This window comes from Portunus trituberculatus, chromosome 21 (genome assembly GCF_017591435.1).
Source record: "Portunus trituberculatus isolate SZX2019 chromosome 21, ASM1759143v1, whole genome shotgun sequence".
In the NCBI taxonomy this organism is placed as follows: domain Eukaryota; kingdom Metazoa; phylum Arthropoda; class Malacostraca; order Decapoda; family Portunidae; genus Portunus; species Portunus trituberculatus.
The window spans coordinates 15,174,534-15,189,533 of record NC_059275.1 but is presented as its reverse complement, the minus strand read 5'-3'; the positions used below and the strand labels follow the sequence as shown (position 1 = coordinate 15,189,533).

The 15,000-nt window shown below is 42.0% G+C and overlaps 3 protein-coding genes across 4 annotated transcripts in view; all 3 read right to left on the bottom strand.

Annotated features, from left to right (window-relative positions):
* LOC123506988 (protein peste-like) overlaps positions 1 to 1,080 on the bottom strand; it is a 16,336-nt gene extending 15,256 nt beyond the window's left edge. Inside the window, exons 1-2 of one of the 2 annotated variants that reach the window (XM_045259472.1) lie at positions 397 to 1,080; positions 55 to 177 (exon numbers count right to left, since the gene is read on the bottom strand). In XM_045259472.1, coding sequence (XP_045115407.1) covers positions 55 to 103 — 49 coding nt within the window. In that variant the 5' untranslated portion in view covers positions 104 to 177; positions 397 to 1,080. Of the gene's footprint in view, positions 1 to 54 lie in introns of both variants that reach the window. The other variant, XM_045259471.1, reaches the window with a different exon arrangement.
* A 282-nt stretch (positions 1,081 to 1,362) lies between these two features.
* Positions 1,363 to 3,660, bottom strand: LOC123506991 (platelet glycoprotein 4-like). The gene is made up of 3 exons (XM_045259476.1): positions 3,484 to 3,660; positions 3,075 to 3,148; positions 1,363 to 2,337 (listed from the first exon to the last, which is right to left on the bottom strand). The coding sequence occupies exons 1-3, from the start codon at positions 3,607 to 3,609 to the stop codon at positions 2,103 to 2,105; spliced, it is 435 nt and encodes a 144-aa protein (XP_045115411.1). The 5' UTR covers positions 3,610 to 3,660; the 3' UTR covers positions 1,363 to 2,102.
* Positions 3,661 to 4,864: 1,204 nt separating this feature from the next.
* LOC123506990 (sensory neuron membrane protein 2-like) lies at positions 4,865 to 10,381 on the bottom strand. The gene is made up of 6 exons (XM_045259475.1): positions 9,552 to 10,381; positions 8,888 to 9,069; positions 7,901 to 8,058; positions 6,450 to 6,594; positions 5,763 to 5,891; positions 4,865 to 5,020 (listed from the first exon to the last, which is right to left on the bottom strand). The coding sequence occupies exons 1-6, from the start codon at positions 9,592 to 9,594 to the stop codon at positions 4,898 to 4,900; spliced, it is 780 nt and encodes a 259-aa protein (XP_045115410.1). The 5' UTR covers positions 9,595 to 10,381; the 3' UTR covers positions 4,865 to 4,897.
* Between the last annotated feature and the right edge of the window lie 4,619 nt (positions 10,382 to 15,000).

Below are 15,000 nucleotides of genomic sequence, written 5' to 3'. Positions count from 1 at the left end.
ATAACAGTTAAAAAAGAAACAGATAGTGATGGTCAAGGCTGACTGGACACGCACCGTAATCAGAGGTTGAAGAGGCGCCCCTGAGCAGCGGTTCCACGTCCATGTCGTGAAGGGAATATTAGTCACGCTGCGGGATGAGAGGACTGCCGAGGCCGGGTGTGGTAGAGCGGGCAGGATCTACGAAAAAGGACACTGACAGCTGGCAGGGTTGTGTTATGTGTTTATTGTTACTCTGCACCGGCACTCACTAAAGCCGCGAGCAGTGAACACCACACCACACACACACGGCCTTCATTCCCCACTCATGTGCCTTTATCATCAATCCACAACACTCATTTGCATTCACTGATATCACACATTCTTCTTGCCACTCAGATAACCGGGAGACAAGCTTACAGAATGAAGACGACCACAGGGAAAATTCCTCTATCACCAACGTAGCTTATCGAACGACTGTGGACTGGTGGGCGAGTGTCGGGAGTGTTTGGCCTTGGCTTGGCTCCTCCCCCTCAGTGCATCGGTACCAGACGCTCGTTCAGTGTTACACCACTCTAAGGCAGTCTTTGCATTGGTTATCTAATACTTTGCGTCCTTCAGTATTATTTAGATGCGATGAGAGGAAACGAGACGGCAGGTGAATCGTGGAGCTCAATGAGGTAGAAGGATATACAAGGATGGGATGAGCTGATTGAACAAAGGCTAATCCCCCACGGTAGGATGAGATGCTTTGTCATGCACTTGTACGGCTTCCGCTTACTCAGAGTCTGGTGATGTGCGCGCAACTCGTGATGGTGCATTTCGTGTACCTGTATTCTTCCTGTATAAGACCCGTGGTGGAGTGTGAGTTAGGTGTGGGTGGGGGGAGTGGAGGAGAACTTGCGCCATTATTGAGGTCATTCAACTTGTCTGCTTTACGATACACAGGTACAGAATGTTCAATTGATTAGTTCCATCACTCACCTGTATACATAGGCGCTAAATGAAGATGCTTGGTATTCGTGTAGGTGTTCTAGTTGTTATATTTAATGAGGATATTTAATTATCTGCATATATTTGTTTAGTAGAGAGGGAGACCTATGTCGCGAATAAGGATGAAGATAATTATGTTAGTGTTTTTGTTATTATTTTTTTTTAGTTTTCAGATATCAATGATTTGATTGTGAAAATGTGAAAAAAAAATGTGGCCTCCAGATATTCAAATAAACCTTAACTCTAATATACAATTTTATTCAAGGTTTTGTCACCACTGGGACACACACACACACACACACACACACACACACACACACACACATTTTCCATTTATTTTCCTGCTAAGAATTAACACTCATTCTTAGGAGTCATGACAAAGAAACAATAATAGAGAGTTCAGAGCAGTACCACTATCTTTGGGCTCAGGCGAGGAGCTCCTGGCAACACATAGAACAAACAGAGATAAGGAGACAAAGTGAGGCCTGGCGGTGGAGGATCAGTGTTGGCCCAGTAAACAAAAACATTGGACAATGGCCCGTATTTAGAAACACTTTGTTCTATTACCACAACTATTTTCAAAGACCACAAAGATGTTTATGTGGGTTCTCTAGACTGTTTTTCCTTTTAATGATATAGAAACCTTGTTAATTTGTCGCTAGAAACGTAAAAAAATACAATACATCTTCAATTATAGAACCTTTTGAAAGTAGTGAAAGTGTGCCTCAATCAGTCTCCTCCTCGATGTTCTCTTTCTCTCATAAGATCTACATCTTCTGTTCCTATCCATTGCATTATGTCTTGTTCCTCTCTCTTAACCTCTTCAGTACTGGGACGCATTTTTACCATGATTTTGGGTATGATTAAACGGTTTTATTTACATTAGGAAGGATCTATGGAGGTCAGATTAGTGGCCAGTCTTCATTATTTTAATCCCCACATAGGTTTCTGCAGAAAATCACCAAATAGTAAGCAGAATGAATATGAAAACGCGTCATGGCACTGAAGGGGTTAAGTTCACAAAGTCTCACTTCTCGTATTAATTAAATGTATATAGTCTTTCCTTCCCACACCATCACAAGTCCATCTCTGCATCTCACTCCCTGTCTTCTCCTGGGCCTCGCGTCTCTCTCCTAGGACTTTGATGCTCTTTCTCGGTCTCTTTTGGCTTTCTTGTAGTGGCGAGTGGTGACCAAGGTAGCCCCGATGACTCCCAGCACCAGTATGACGCCCAGGACGATGTAAACAGTGGGCGTGTTCATGATGACGAGGAGCACTTGAAGCTGCCGCGCCATGTAGTCAGGGATCACTGCCTCCTCCTCGAACCACAGCAGCGGCAGATACGCCTCCTTCACGTTCTTCAGGATTCTATTATAGGAGAATCGGAAATAGAAAAAAAAGAAAAAGAGAAACGTTCCTTCCCCTTTAAAAAAAAAATGAATAAAGAAATAAAAGGACAATGTTAGGTTAGGTCAGGGTGGGATCGGAAAAAAGAAAAAAAGAAACGTTCCTCCTCCCCCGGCAGAAAAAAAAAGATAGATGAAAAAAAAAAACTTGTGAAGCAAAAGGTAGATATATAGAAGATAAGTGATACTCTTTAATATTCTTTAGTATTCTGTAGGATATTGTTAGAAAAGCTTGTGAAAAAAGAAGGTAAACTGTAAGGAATAATGATAAAATGAAGTGTGAAAAATTTCCATAGACTAGAAAAGAGAAAAAAATGTGAAAGAAGAAAAAGTAATAGTAGTAGTAGTAGTAGTAGTAGTAGTAGTAGTAGTAGTAGTAGTAGTAGTAGTAGTAGTAGTAGTAGAGTAGCAGCATTAGTAGTAGAAGTGGAAATATGTAGATGTAATAATGCAGAACACACACACACACACACACACACACACACACACACACACACACACACACACACACACACACACACACACACACACACACACACACACACACACACACACACACACACACACACACACACACACACCCCTCAAGAATGCCACGAGGATACAAGAGCTATGGTAAAGTCACAAGCGAGAACCCCACAGAAGGTTAGGAATTGCTAAAAGGAACTGAAATGAAACGTTTGTCAATTTGTAACTTACTTGATCTTCTCGTAAGGTCTGACCAGCATGTTGATCTGCATCCTGGCCATCACCTTTATGGGGATGCCAACCTCCTGACGGGGAAAGGCAGAGAGTCAGATAGGATTAGGAATATACTCGTTTGCAGAGAGAGAAAAGGATAGATGAATACATATTTTGGAGAGAGAGAGAGAGAGAGAGAGAGAGAGAGAGAGAGAGAGAGAGAGAGAGTTGTTATTAATTGACTAATTGAGGACTACAAAAAACTCTATTATACTCAGCTCTCTCTCTCTCTCTCTCTCTCTCTCTCTCACACACACACACTTACAAACACAGCTACACACCCACAACCATGCAAACTAAACCTAAACATTGCACACTAAACAATATACACACAAACACAGCCCCACCGCCGCGACCTCAGGCTTACGGGAATCATGTCGAGAACGAAGCTATGTTTGTCCGGGTCGGGGGGGGAGACACCTTCAAAAGCGTCCAGAAGGGAAGGATCAGCGTGGAGGAAATGAGGGAAGGACACGAAGGCTGGAGCTCCCATCCGGCAAGTCTCAGCGTTGACAAGACCTGGTGAAGAAGTGGATGGTGATTAGACTCAATTATGCCCGTATTATGAAACGCTTCGCTCTCTCACCATAGCTGTTTACTGAGAGCTTTAGTTGAAGGTAATCGTGTTTTTAAGAGTGTTTTTATGATTCTGGTGATGGCTTGGCAAGATTTCTACTTAATTCAAAGAAGAAACTGTCATGAAAATTTGGGTAGTCGTCTCTGTGACCGTAGAAAATTGCCGCGGTGAGAAAGCAAGGCGTTTGTGAATAAGGGCGTTGGTGAGGGAGTAGGTCATGATATATAAGGAAGACTGGTGAGGATGTGAGTGGTGAGATGAGATGGTGAGGAATTGAATGCTGATAAAAAGAGGAAAACCCAAAATATTTGTTTAGTTTCTCATGAAAGTTTTACGTTTTCTATGATATCTCCACTTGGGTAAACTTGCAGCATTCGCTTAAATGTTCTGTAAATGCTTCGCTGACGATGACTCACTGTGTATATTTGTACGTATGAATGTAATCTAACCCCTTCATTACTGGGATATATTTTTACCTTGAGATTTGTGTACGATTAGATAATTTTTATTGACATTAGGAAGGGTTTATGGAGGTCAGAAGATTAATGTCCACAGTCCTAACTATTTTAATTCCCTACATAAGTTTCTGAAGCTGTATGAAATCACCAAACAGCAAGCAGACTGATGCAAAAGTTAACCAGTCTGTCGCCACTATTCTGTCCATCTCCCTCATGCAAGAGTTAACCAGTGTTCTCAGTCTGTCACCACTATTCTGTCCACCTCCCTCATGCAAGAGTTAACCAGTGTTCTCAGTCTGTCACCACTATTCTGTCCACCTCCCTGATGCAAGAGTTAACCAGTGTTCTCAGTCTGTCACCACTATTCTGTCCACCTCCCTCATGCAAGAGTTAACCAGTGTTCTCAGTCTGTCACCACTATTCTGTCCACCTCCCTCATGCAAGAGTTAACCAGTGTTCTCAGTCTGTCACCACTATTCTGTCCACCTCCCTCATGCAAGAGTTATCCAGTTGGTGTTTTGATGATGATGATGATGATGATGATGATGAATGGCTGTCCCGGCGGCCACAAGTGTTCTCAGTCTGTCACCACTAGTTCTGTCCACCTCCCTCTCTCTCTCTCTCTCTCTCTCTCTCTCTCTCTCTCTCTCTCTCTCTCTCTCTCTCTCTCTCTCTCTCTCTCTCTCTCTCTCTCTCTCTCTCTCTCTCTCTCTCTCTGTTATCTATCTATCTACTTATCCATCTATCTATCTATCTACGTCACTCACCTTGTAGAACCAAGCGAACTTGTCATAGGCACTCAGACCAGGCGGGAGGAAGGACGGGAAGGAGCTGTCGTCACCCAAATGCGTGGCGGTCAGTAAGGGGTCCTGCGGGGAGGGAAGAGGAACATGGTCATGGAAGAGGATGAGGAGGATGAGGAGAAGGAGGACTGTTATTGAAAGGTTTCGCTTAGGTTCATGGAATAGAAGGAGTAGAAGAAGGAGGATGATGAGAATGAGGATGAGGAGGAGGAAGAGGAGGATGAAGAGGAGAGAAGGCAGAGGAGAAAACTAGTAAGGAGAGAAAGAATGAGGAGGAATGAAAAAAGATAGAAGAGGAGAGACAAGAGAAGTAGAGGGAAAGAAAAAATGAAGAAAGAGTAAAGACAACAATCTAAATAAAGAAAAAAAAAGAAGAAAGAGAATAAGAAATAAAAAGAAGTTTGAATATATGTATGTATGTCTGAAGTACTGAATATACACACACACCAGACAACCTTACATAATAAAAAGAAGTTTGAATATATGTATGTATGTCTGAAGTACTAAATATACACACACACACCAGACAACCTTACATACCTTCCTGTGCCTAACCCCAGACTCTTCTTCTACCCAATGACGACTAACCAAACCAAACCAAACCCAACCAAGCCAAGCCAAATCATACCAAACCTAACCTAATCTAACCTAACCCAATCCAACCCAAACTAACTTAACCTAACCTAACCAAATCAAACCAAATCACACCAGACCTAACCCAAACCAACCCAACCTAACCCAACCTAACCTAACTTAACCCAACCCAACCTAAGCTAACCCAAACTCTCCTTCCCCCCTGGCAGCTCACCGTGAAGCCGTCGAACAAAACCTTCCCGACGGTGGTAGTGACAATGAGATCCTCGTGCACCAGATTGAAGAAGGTGTTGAGGAGGCCAAGAATGAAGGGTTGGTTCCTATACAAAGTCCACGCTGCTGCCTGAGGATTAAAAAAAACACACACACAAAAAAAACATACAGATTATTTTAAAGGGGGTGTTTAATAAAGTGACGTTGGCTAGCATGGATTTCCACCTTCCTTTCTACCAGTCTGAACAGATCTACAGCTCTTCATCCACCTCCCACTCACTCCAGCAGGTTAACTTCCTTCCTCTTGCTTCCAAACTCCTTCCACTCTTCCTTTATAAACAGCTCCTTTCGATGACCTCCGCTCTCAGCTGGTGTATCAATAAAGTAAGTATATCTCAGTTTGCAAATTAAGGGGCATATTTAGAAAGAGAGAGAGAGAGAGAGAGAGAGAGAGAGAGAGAGAGAGAGAGAGAGAGAGAGAGAGAGAGAGAGAGAGAGAGAGAGAGAGAGAGAGAGAGAGAGAGAGAGAGAGAGAGAGAGAGAGAGAGAGAGAGAGAGAGAGAGAGAGAGAGAGAGAGAGAGAGAGAGAGAGAGAGAGAGAGAGAGAGAGAGAGAGAACGAGCTAACAAGAGGAAAAAAACGTGGAGAAAGAGAGAGAGAGAGAGAGAGAGAGAGAGAGAAGACCCACCACAGGGACGGTATTCAGAATGACAACTTTATCTTCCTGCGTGAGGTTGCCTGACGCTTCCTGGTCCCACGTCCACCACCGCTGCTGGTAGAAGGTCACGGTGTTGTTGTCGTGGAAGCTGATGTTCTTCTTCTTGTGGTATTCCCTGTGGCGGTACAGCAGATAAGAAAGTCCATTTGCAACGCTTTCAACACTTTCGCATCGCTCCCCTAATGAATTCAAGGCTCTAGTTGAAGTGACACAAGTTTTGAAGGATATTTCTATGGTTTTGCTGGTAGATTAACAAGAATCCACAGAGATATGATACTTTGAAGGGTATTTTTTGAATTTTTTGGTAGAACAACAAGATTTCCGGATTGTTAACAGTAGAAGCACTATTAAAAATTGGGTTTTGAAGGGTGTTTTAATGGTTTTGCTGGCAGGTTACCAAGATTTCTAGGTTGTTAAAAAGTAAAAGTACTATTAAGAGTGCAAATAGATAAGATACGGGCTTTGAAGGGTGTTTTATGAGTTATTTGGTAGATTAAAAAGATTTCTAAGTTGCCAACAGTAAAAGCAATATTAAGATTCCAGATAGCTATTGGGTTTTTGAAGAGTGCTTTGATGAATTTTCTGGCAGATTAACAAGATTTCTACGTTTCCAACAGTAGAAGAACTATTAAGAATCCAGATAGACATGCTGTGGTGTTTTGAAGGTTGTTTTTTATGGTATTGCTGGGAGATTAACAAGATTTTTACGTTGTCAAAACTATTAAGTTGTCAAGCACTATTAAGAATTCAGATATTTATTGGGTTTTTGAAGTGTTTTTTTTTTTTTTTTATGGTTTTGCTGGTAGATTAACAATATTTGCACGTTGTCAACAGTAGAAGCACTGTTAAGAATCCGGATAATAATTTTTGTGGGCTTAGAAAATAATAGTAGTGAGAAGGAAAAGCATTTCAGAACAAGGATTTTTGGAATACATCTAAAAACAAATCCGCGCCGCACTTCCATTGCATTCAAAAGGCTGTAATGATTCAAATTGCACGGGTTTTGAAGGGCGTCTTTATGGTTCCAGTGACAGATGATCAAAGTTTCTGCATTGCTATCAGGAGAAGCACTCTTGAAAACCCATCTAGCTATAAGAATATTTTTCAAGGCTACAGGGATTATTAACAGGGTTCTATAGAGTGTTTCTCCTGTTAGTAATGTAGTGATCTTCTTAATCTGTCACCATTAACAATTCGTGTAACTTCAACTGCATGGGGACTGGCATTCTAAGTGGGTATTTTTTTTTTTTCATTTTGAAAGGTGTTTTTGTTTTTCTGGTAGATTAACAAAATTTTTATGTAGAAGTAATATTACCCTTTGCCAATTTTTACCTCTTACTTAAAAAAAACTTCAGCCATTTAAAAGTAGTAGGAATACAGTTATAAGTGTTTTAGAATATCTCTCTCTCTCTCTCTCTCACCGGTACACGTAGGGCCCAACCTCCTGCAGCACCGCCTTAGCCCCCGCCGAGAAGTCCTTCGAGTTGGTCAGGTTGTAGATGTAGAAGCGCAGGAAGATTGGCACGGGCGTGTTGTGCCACAGCTGGTAGGAGTACGACCCTTCCACCACCTCCATTTTCTGCAGGTCATTGCGTTAGAAGTAAAGTCGTGATCAGAGGTTTTTAAGTTGTGTCGCCTGCTATCCTTAGTCTTATCCAGCTTAACGCTTTTACTCAGTCTCAGTTCTGGTCTCCTTAGAATCAGTTGTGAGGTTCTGTTTAATCCCTTCAGTACCATGACACGTTTTTGTACTCATTCTGCTTGCTATTTGGTGATTTTAGAAAGCTTCAGATACTTATGTGGGGGATTAAAATAGTGAAGACTGTGGCCATTGATCTTCCGACTTCCATAGACCCTTCCTAATGTCAATAAAATGGTCTAATCTTACACAAATCTCAAGGTTAGATATGTCCCAGTAATGAAAGGGTTAAGGTGACAATCGCGGGCAGAACTCTCGTATCCTGTCACTTTCATAACCACGTGATTAATTTTGTGTTTTCCCTTAGTCTTAGTTCCTCTCATTTTTCTTAGCCTGGTAATTCCTCAGTTGCCAGCTTTCATTAGGTGACTCGCAACACGTCACTGGACTAGCGATTATAGAACGATCTATAAATCGGGCTCATCTTTAAAAACTCTATTGAATTACACAAGAACGAAAGGAATAAGGGGATCACAACTAGCAATAGCAACACGTCACTGGACTCACGATTAAGGAACAATCTATTAACCAGTCTAATCTTTCAACATTCCCTAATGACTCACAGAAGAACGAAAGAAAATAAGGGAAACACAAATAGCATAGACTAGCAACACATAACTAGACTTATGATAAAAAAAAACCCAGATCTACAACCTATTCTTTCAAAATTCCCTAACGAAGAACGTAAGAGAGTCAGGGAGACACATACAGCACTGAGGATGGCATTGAACATTGCTGGGAAGGCGATGAGGAGAGCCACAGACACCGCCACCGTCAGGAGAGAGAGCACTAGTAAGGTAATCTGGCAGCACGTCCACTTCTCCTTGCACTTCCTTTTCTTCTCCTTCCTTTCCGCCTTCAACTTCTCCCGTGTCGCTGCCCCGTGTTTCTCTTTGGGAGGTGAAGAGGAGGACAATAAAAAAATGAGGGAGATAGTGTGCAGTTTGTAGTGAATGAGAAAGAAAGAGAGAGAGAGAGTGTGTGTGTGTGTGTGTGTGAGGGAAAAGGGAGCGTATCTCGTGGTAGGGACATTTGTAAGGGGTATTATAAGAGTGGATTGTAGTGGTAGGGTGCGTTAAGGTGGTTAGGGAAGTGTTGTGAGGGAGGAGATGGAAGGGAGCATTGTAAGTGTAGTGTACGAGTGAAATGTAGTGATAGAATGTTTTATCAAAGGGAAGTATATATTATAAGGGTAAAAATGCACACACACACACACACACACACACACACACACACACACACACACACACACACACACACACACACACACACACACACACACACACACACACACACACACACACACATATTAACAGTTATATACTTATCAATACTTACATACATACTTACATTTAGCTCTAGTTATGCCTTACCTTCAGCATTAAAACCATAATTGTCTCTCCCGGAGGACTCCATGGTGAGGTTCAGATTGTTTCTTATGGCTCAAACTCTAAACGTTCCCTTCAGACTCACTCCAGTGCTCGCATGTTGGTTTGTCACGGCTGCAACACACTCACTGCTACTCTTCTAAGGCGTCCACTGCAATGCCCAGGCTGGCGGTCACTGGCTTTGGGTACGCTCTCCAGACAGGCTCACTCATTATATCATGCACAGGTTGCACTTCATCATTCAAGGTAAAACGTAAGATGTCAGTGAAGATAAAAAGAAGATAACGATCGTCAAATGGTAAGATCGGTCCTCGGTGGCTGGAATTAATGTGTTCAGTGATTGATTTGTTGTGATAGCGATTTTTTTTTCTTTTTATCTTGGTAAGTGTGTTTGTTTAAGTATTGCATTAGTGATGGGACAGTCATATACGAGCCTCACACACACACACACACACACACACACACACACACACACACACACACACACACACACACACACACACACGCCTGGTACTCGTGGCACCACACACATCTAACTACTTGATCGTATCACACAATCTTGACTTCTGCAGCACCTTGTTGTTGCATCACTCTTTTCAAGAACTTGATTAGATCTTTCATCTCATTTCTTTTCGCTTCAGCCTTGCATGATCACTACAAGGACTTTTAAAATCGTAAAAGAAAATAAAATCCGTTAAAAATGACTTACGAACACAATAAAACAACAAAATATATAACACAAGACCTCAAGATGATTAAAAAGGAAAAGGTGTGATGATTCCCTGGAAATAGCAGCCAAAAAAAGGAAAAAGGAAAATAATTCAGAAGGAAGGAAAAAAAAATACGTAAGGAAAGCAACAACAGCAAAAAAAAAAAAACATCACTGAAATAATAATAGAATCAATAGAAGAATAACCAGCAGTCATAAACCACAAAACAATAAAAAGAAGAGACACTGTTTTGTGGGCCGTTACAAAAGCTGAATCTCGATGCCGCCACTTCCGTAACCACAACTTATAAACAAACCCATCTTGCCCCACGAGACATGAACTGGCATGTCCTTGTACCCACTTATACACTTCAAAGAATCTGATTGAAGTGCTTCCTGCTTCTCCAGACATGTCATTAGCAGGTGAAGTGTAACATTTTCTCTTAAATAATTGGTTAGGCTGTGTTGTGAGGCTGTGAGTCCACCATCATTGACTTAGAAGTGCACTGGGTGGTACAAGAGGACTGAGGTGACACGGCACGCGCTAGTGATGTGGTGGGTGTAACTGAGGGTACGGTGAAGATGACGCGTGGATGGAAGGGGCAATCATGACTGTGTAAAGTGGTGAAAGCAAGATGGCGGGGAAGTGACGTAATGGAAGTAAACAGACACAGCACGAGGCTTCCACGAGCAGGGTGGTGAGTACACGTTTGTATAATGTTATTGTTTAGTGTCCCTTCCCTTATTTGATTATTTCGAGACCGGGTATTTATTTTCGGTATGATTATGATTATTTTTTGAACGTGTGATTTCGCGCGGTGAGATCAACAGTGAAGCTGATAGGGTGATTTAAGGCGGGTTCACAAGTGTCAACATGCAGCTGGCCAGCCGCTTAAGTTTTCGGCTGGATTTCGGTGCCTAGCGAGTGGAGAAACCAACCGCAAACAAGACCGACATGTTGGTCTTGTCCAGCTGCTAGCGGCTTTGTTTACATTGTGACGTTGCGGAAGGTTTGAACAAGTGGGTGTCCAGAGGCAGAGAAGAAGATGTTGTAGCTAGTGAGAGACAAATAGGGACCGAAAAATGAGTAATACAGCAAAAACACCCTACACAAAAGTATACATTGGATGAGATCGCTGCCACTCCGATGACTGTTTCCCTCTCGGCAGGGCGCTGTTGGAGGTGAGAATTGAATACTTGTGATGATTTAATTTGATTGCATAGTCTTTTGTTACGATAAACACTCTTCTTATAAGAGATGTAGGCCAACCAGCCGATACATCCAAGTCGCTATGTGTGTACGTGTTCCGGCTAGCAGAGTCCTGTTGATACTTCTAGCGACTAGCATTTCCAGTCGCATATTGACACGTGTGAACCCGTCTTAATGAACCTTACCTAACTGAATAATGTATCCTTCAGATGGAAACGCTACTGTCATTTCAATATTATCTTGTCTTTTTCTTAGATACTTTCACAGAGTTAATTAGTGTGTGTGTCTGTCTGATCTTTTGTGTTTTACGTGTTTGTGCAGAAGTGAAGATGATCAGGTGGAGGAGATGGAGAAGAGGCAAAATGGTGATGAGGGAAAGAGGGAGACAGTATGGATAATGAATAGAAGAGAGAGAGAGAGAGAGAGAGAGAGAGAGAGAGAGAGAGAGAGAGAGAGAGAAATTGCGATCATAGTGAAAGAAGAGGGAGAGAAGAAAAATGTTGATGATGAGGAGAAGAGGGTGGAAGAGAAAATAGGTGATAAGAAGAAAAGAAGGAAAAGGTAAATGATAATGATAATATTTTCTTGTATGTAAATGAAAACTAACCAGGAAGAATAATAAAAAAGGAAAAAGATAAAAAAAAGAGTTAAATGAAAAAGAATTCAAGCTGACAGTCAAATATACTTCTAGAATCGTCTTTTTAACCTCTTCAGTACTGGAACGCATTTTTACCTTGAGCTTGGGTGTGGTTAGACGATTTTATTGACTTTGGGAAGGGTCTGTGGAGGTCAGAAGATTAATGGCCAGAATCTTCACTATTTTAATACCCCACATAAGTTTCTGGAGCTGTATAAAATCACCAAACAGTAACCAGAATAAACATAAAAACATGTCCTGGTACTGAACGGGTTAATGCTCCTCTATTTAACCTCTAACAGACAGGCAGAGTGACATAACGTAATCTTTGTGCGTTGTAACTCTAACGCAATCACTGTGAGGGCATGGAGACAGACGGCCGCTGATAACACAAGCAGAATAGTCATAAATGTCACTGACCTTCTCGATGCAGGATCTGAACTATTGTCCTCACTCTGACCTTGTTCGTGCTAACTGATTCGCTTTAGTATTATTGTAGCTTTATCCTGCTTTTTTTTTTTATTTATTTATTTATTTATTTATGTTGTTATCTTATTTTTAGTTTGTTTCTTTTCTTTTCTTTTGTTTTGCTTATCTACATCGTTTTTTTTTTCTTCATCATCTTCTTCTTCATCTTCTTCTTCTTCTTCTTCTTCTTCTTCTTCTTCTACTACTATTACTACTACTACTACTACTACTACTACTACTACTACTACTACTGGCAGGCCATTCTCAGTTTCAGAACAGGATATCTTTTACTTGGGGATGAAATAAGTAAATGTTAGGGCAGGTTATTTATGTACTGATAGGAGAGGGCCTGGGTTCTCTTATCTCTGCTTCCTTGCCTTATCAATAGACCGTGTGTGGCCGGCTGTCTTTACGTGTTGCATTATCTTTTTTTTCTTTTATCTTAAGTGTCTTTCTTTATAGGTTTCTATTATGTATTCAAAATTGTCTTCGGTTTTCCTTTCCCCGGTGAGGTGTTTGTGTCACCCCTTAAGTTGAGAGTTATAGAAAACGTGGACTTTTTAAGATTTATTTTATGGATAACTCAAATATTTTAATGTTTTGGACAAATTACACACATACACACACACACACACTCTCTCTCTCTCTCTCTCTCTCTCTCTCTCTCTCTCTCTCTCTCTCTCTCTCTCTCTCTCTCTCTCTCATAATTCTTTTTACTCTAAGTTTGCATTTTTTTCTACGTTTTTATAATTTTGTATAACTAATAATTTTCCTGAACTTATTTATTTTGTATTTATATTTACTTACATTTTCCTTCACTTTTTTTGGATTCATTTTATTACTTTTGGTGAGATTGTAAAAGAAAGAAAGAAAAACCAGCAATACTTCCATCCCTCCTCCTCCTCCTCCTCCTCCTCCTCCTCCTCCTCCTCCTCCTGCTTTGAACTCCACTGCCCCATTAACGTTATTCTTGTCTCCCTCACTTAATTACGGTAAGGATGAGGTTAGGTGACTCTTTCTCTCTCTCTCTCTCTCTCTCTCTCTCTCTCTCTCTCTCTCTCTCTCTCATATGTTTCCTCCAGCGATCAATTACTATAACAAGTCGATGGAGTGAGAGTGAGTGAGTGAGTGAGTGGTTGTTGCCTCTCTCTCTCTCTCTCTCTCTCTCTCTCTCTCTCTCTCTCTCTCTCTCTCTCTCTCTCTCTCTCTCCCCATTTCTCCCCCACAATCCTACTAACTCATCTATCCTTCCCCTCTCTCTCTCTCTCTCTCTCTCTCTCTCTCCTCTCTCACTCCCCCTCTATCCCTCTCTCCCTGTCCCTCTCCCTCTCCCTCTCCCTCTCCTTTCTGGTGGCGACACTCACTCGGTGTATGCAAATGGTGTTGGAAGGACTATGGTCAATCAATGAAGACCAGCAGAGGAGGAGGAGGAGGAGGAGGAGGAGGAGGAGGAGGAGGAGGAGGAGGAGGAGGAGGAGGAGGAGGAGGAGGTGGTGGTCGGGAATCAAAGTGGTCGTAAGGGAAGGAAGGAAGGAAGGAAGGAAGGAAGGAAGGAAGGAAGGAAGGAGGAGGAAGATGAGGAAGAGGATGTGTGATTAGGAAGGGAAGGAGTAGAAGGAGAAGAAGAAAGAGGAGAGGGAATGGGAAGTGAGCGAATGAAGAGAAAGGAAGGAAGAAAGGAAGGAAAAGAGGAGGAGGAAGAGGTAGGTAGCATTGAAAAATAAAGAAGGAAGAAGAAGAAGAAGAAGAAGAAGAGGAAGAGAGAGGAAGAAGAGAAGGAAGGTGGTGGTTCTACTTATAACTCTACTCACTTCTCCTCTTTATTTCCTCCTTCTTTTCCCTCCTTTCATCCATTACCTCTCTTCCTCTTGCTTTTCCTGATAATCCTCTTCCCTTCATCTCTTCTCATCCTTTTCTAATCCTGAGTGCTTCTTTTTCCATTTTTTCCTTACTATTTACTTTCCCATCCCTCTTTCTCTCCTTCCTCCTCCTCCCCTCTTCCCCTTTCCCCTTCCCCTTCCTTCCCCTCGCCAGACAGAAGTGAGGGGAAGTTGTCACCCTTGAACCTAATTGTGTCTTGAGATTACTTTGGAAGAGGGGAGAGGGGAGAGGGGAGAGGTAAGGGAGAAGGGGATGATGCATAGGAGAGGGAAAAGAGAGGGAATAGTAGGAGGAAGAGGAAGAAGAGGAAGAGATGGAAGGAATTTTGTGGTGAAGAAGGAAAGGGGAAATGGGAGAAGGGGAAATTGGGGGAAGTGGAAGACAGGGAGGGGTAAGGGAATAGAAGCTAGGAAAGATGGGAGAGGAAGAAGGAAAGAGAGGAGAGGGGAGAGGGTGAGGGAAGAGTAAAGGAGTGAGGGGAAATCCCATTACTGTGGTGGTGGCGAAGACTCCGTGCACAAAGTGATGA

Coding starts and splice junctions, on each gene's coding strand:
- LOC123506991 (XM_045259476.1), bottom strand. CDS start 3,609: ATGGGAGCTCCAGCCTTCGTGTCCTTCCCTCATTTCCTCCACGCTGAT. Junction 3,149..3,483: donor TCGTTCTCGACATGATTCCC/GTAAGCCTGAGG, acceptor TTTCCCCGTCAG/GAGGTTGGCATCCCCATAAA. Junction 2,338..3,074: donor AGACCTTACGAGAAGATCAA/GTAAGTTACAAA, acceptor CTCCTATAATAG/AATCCTGAAGAACGTGAAGG.
- LOC123506990 (XM_045259475.1), bottom strand. CDS start 9,594: ATGGAGTCCTCCGGGAGAGACAATTATGGTTTTAATGCTGAAG. Junction 9,070..9,551: donor TTATGGTTTTAATGCTGAAG/GTAAGGCATAAC, acceptor CACCTCCCAAAG/AGAAACACGGGGCAGCGACA. Junction 5,021..5,762: donor TTTTGTTCGACGGCTTCACG/GTGAGCTGCCAG, acceptor CCCTCCCCGCAG/GACCCCTTACTGACCGCCAC.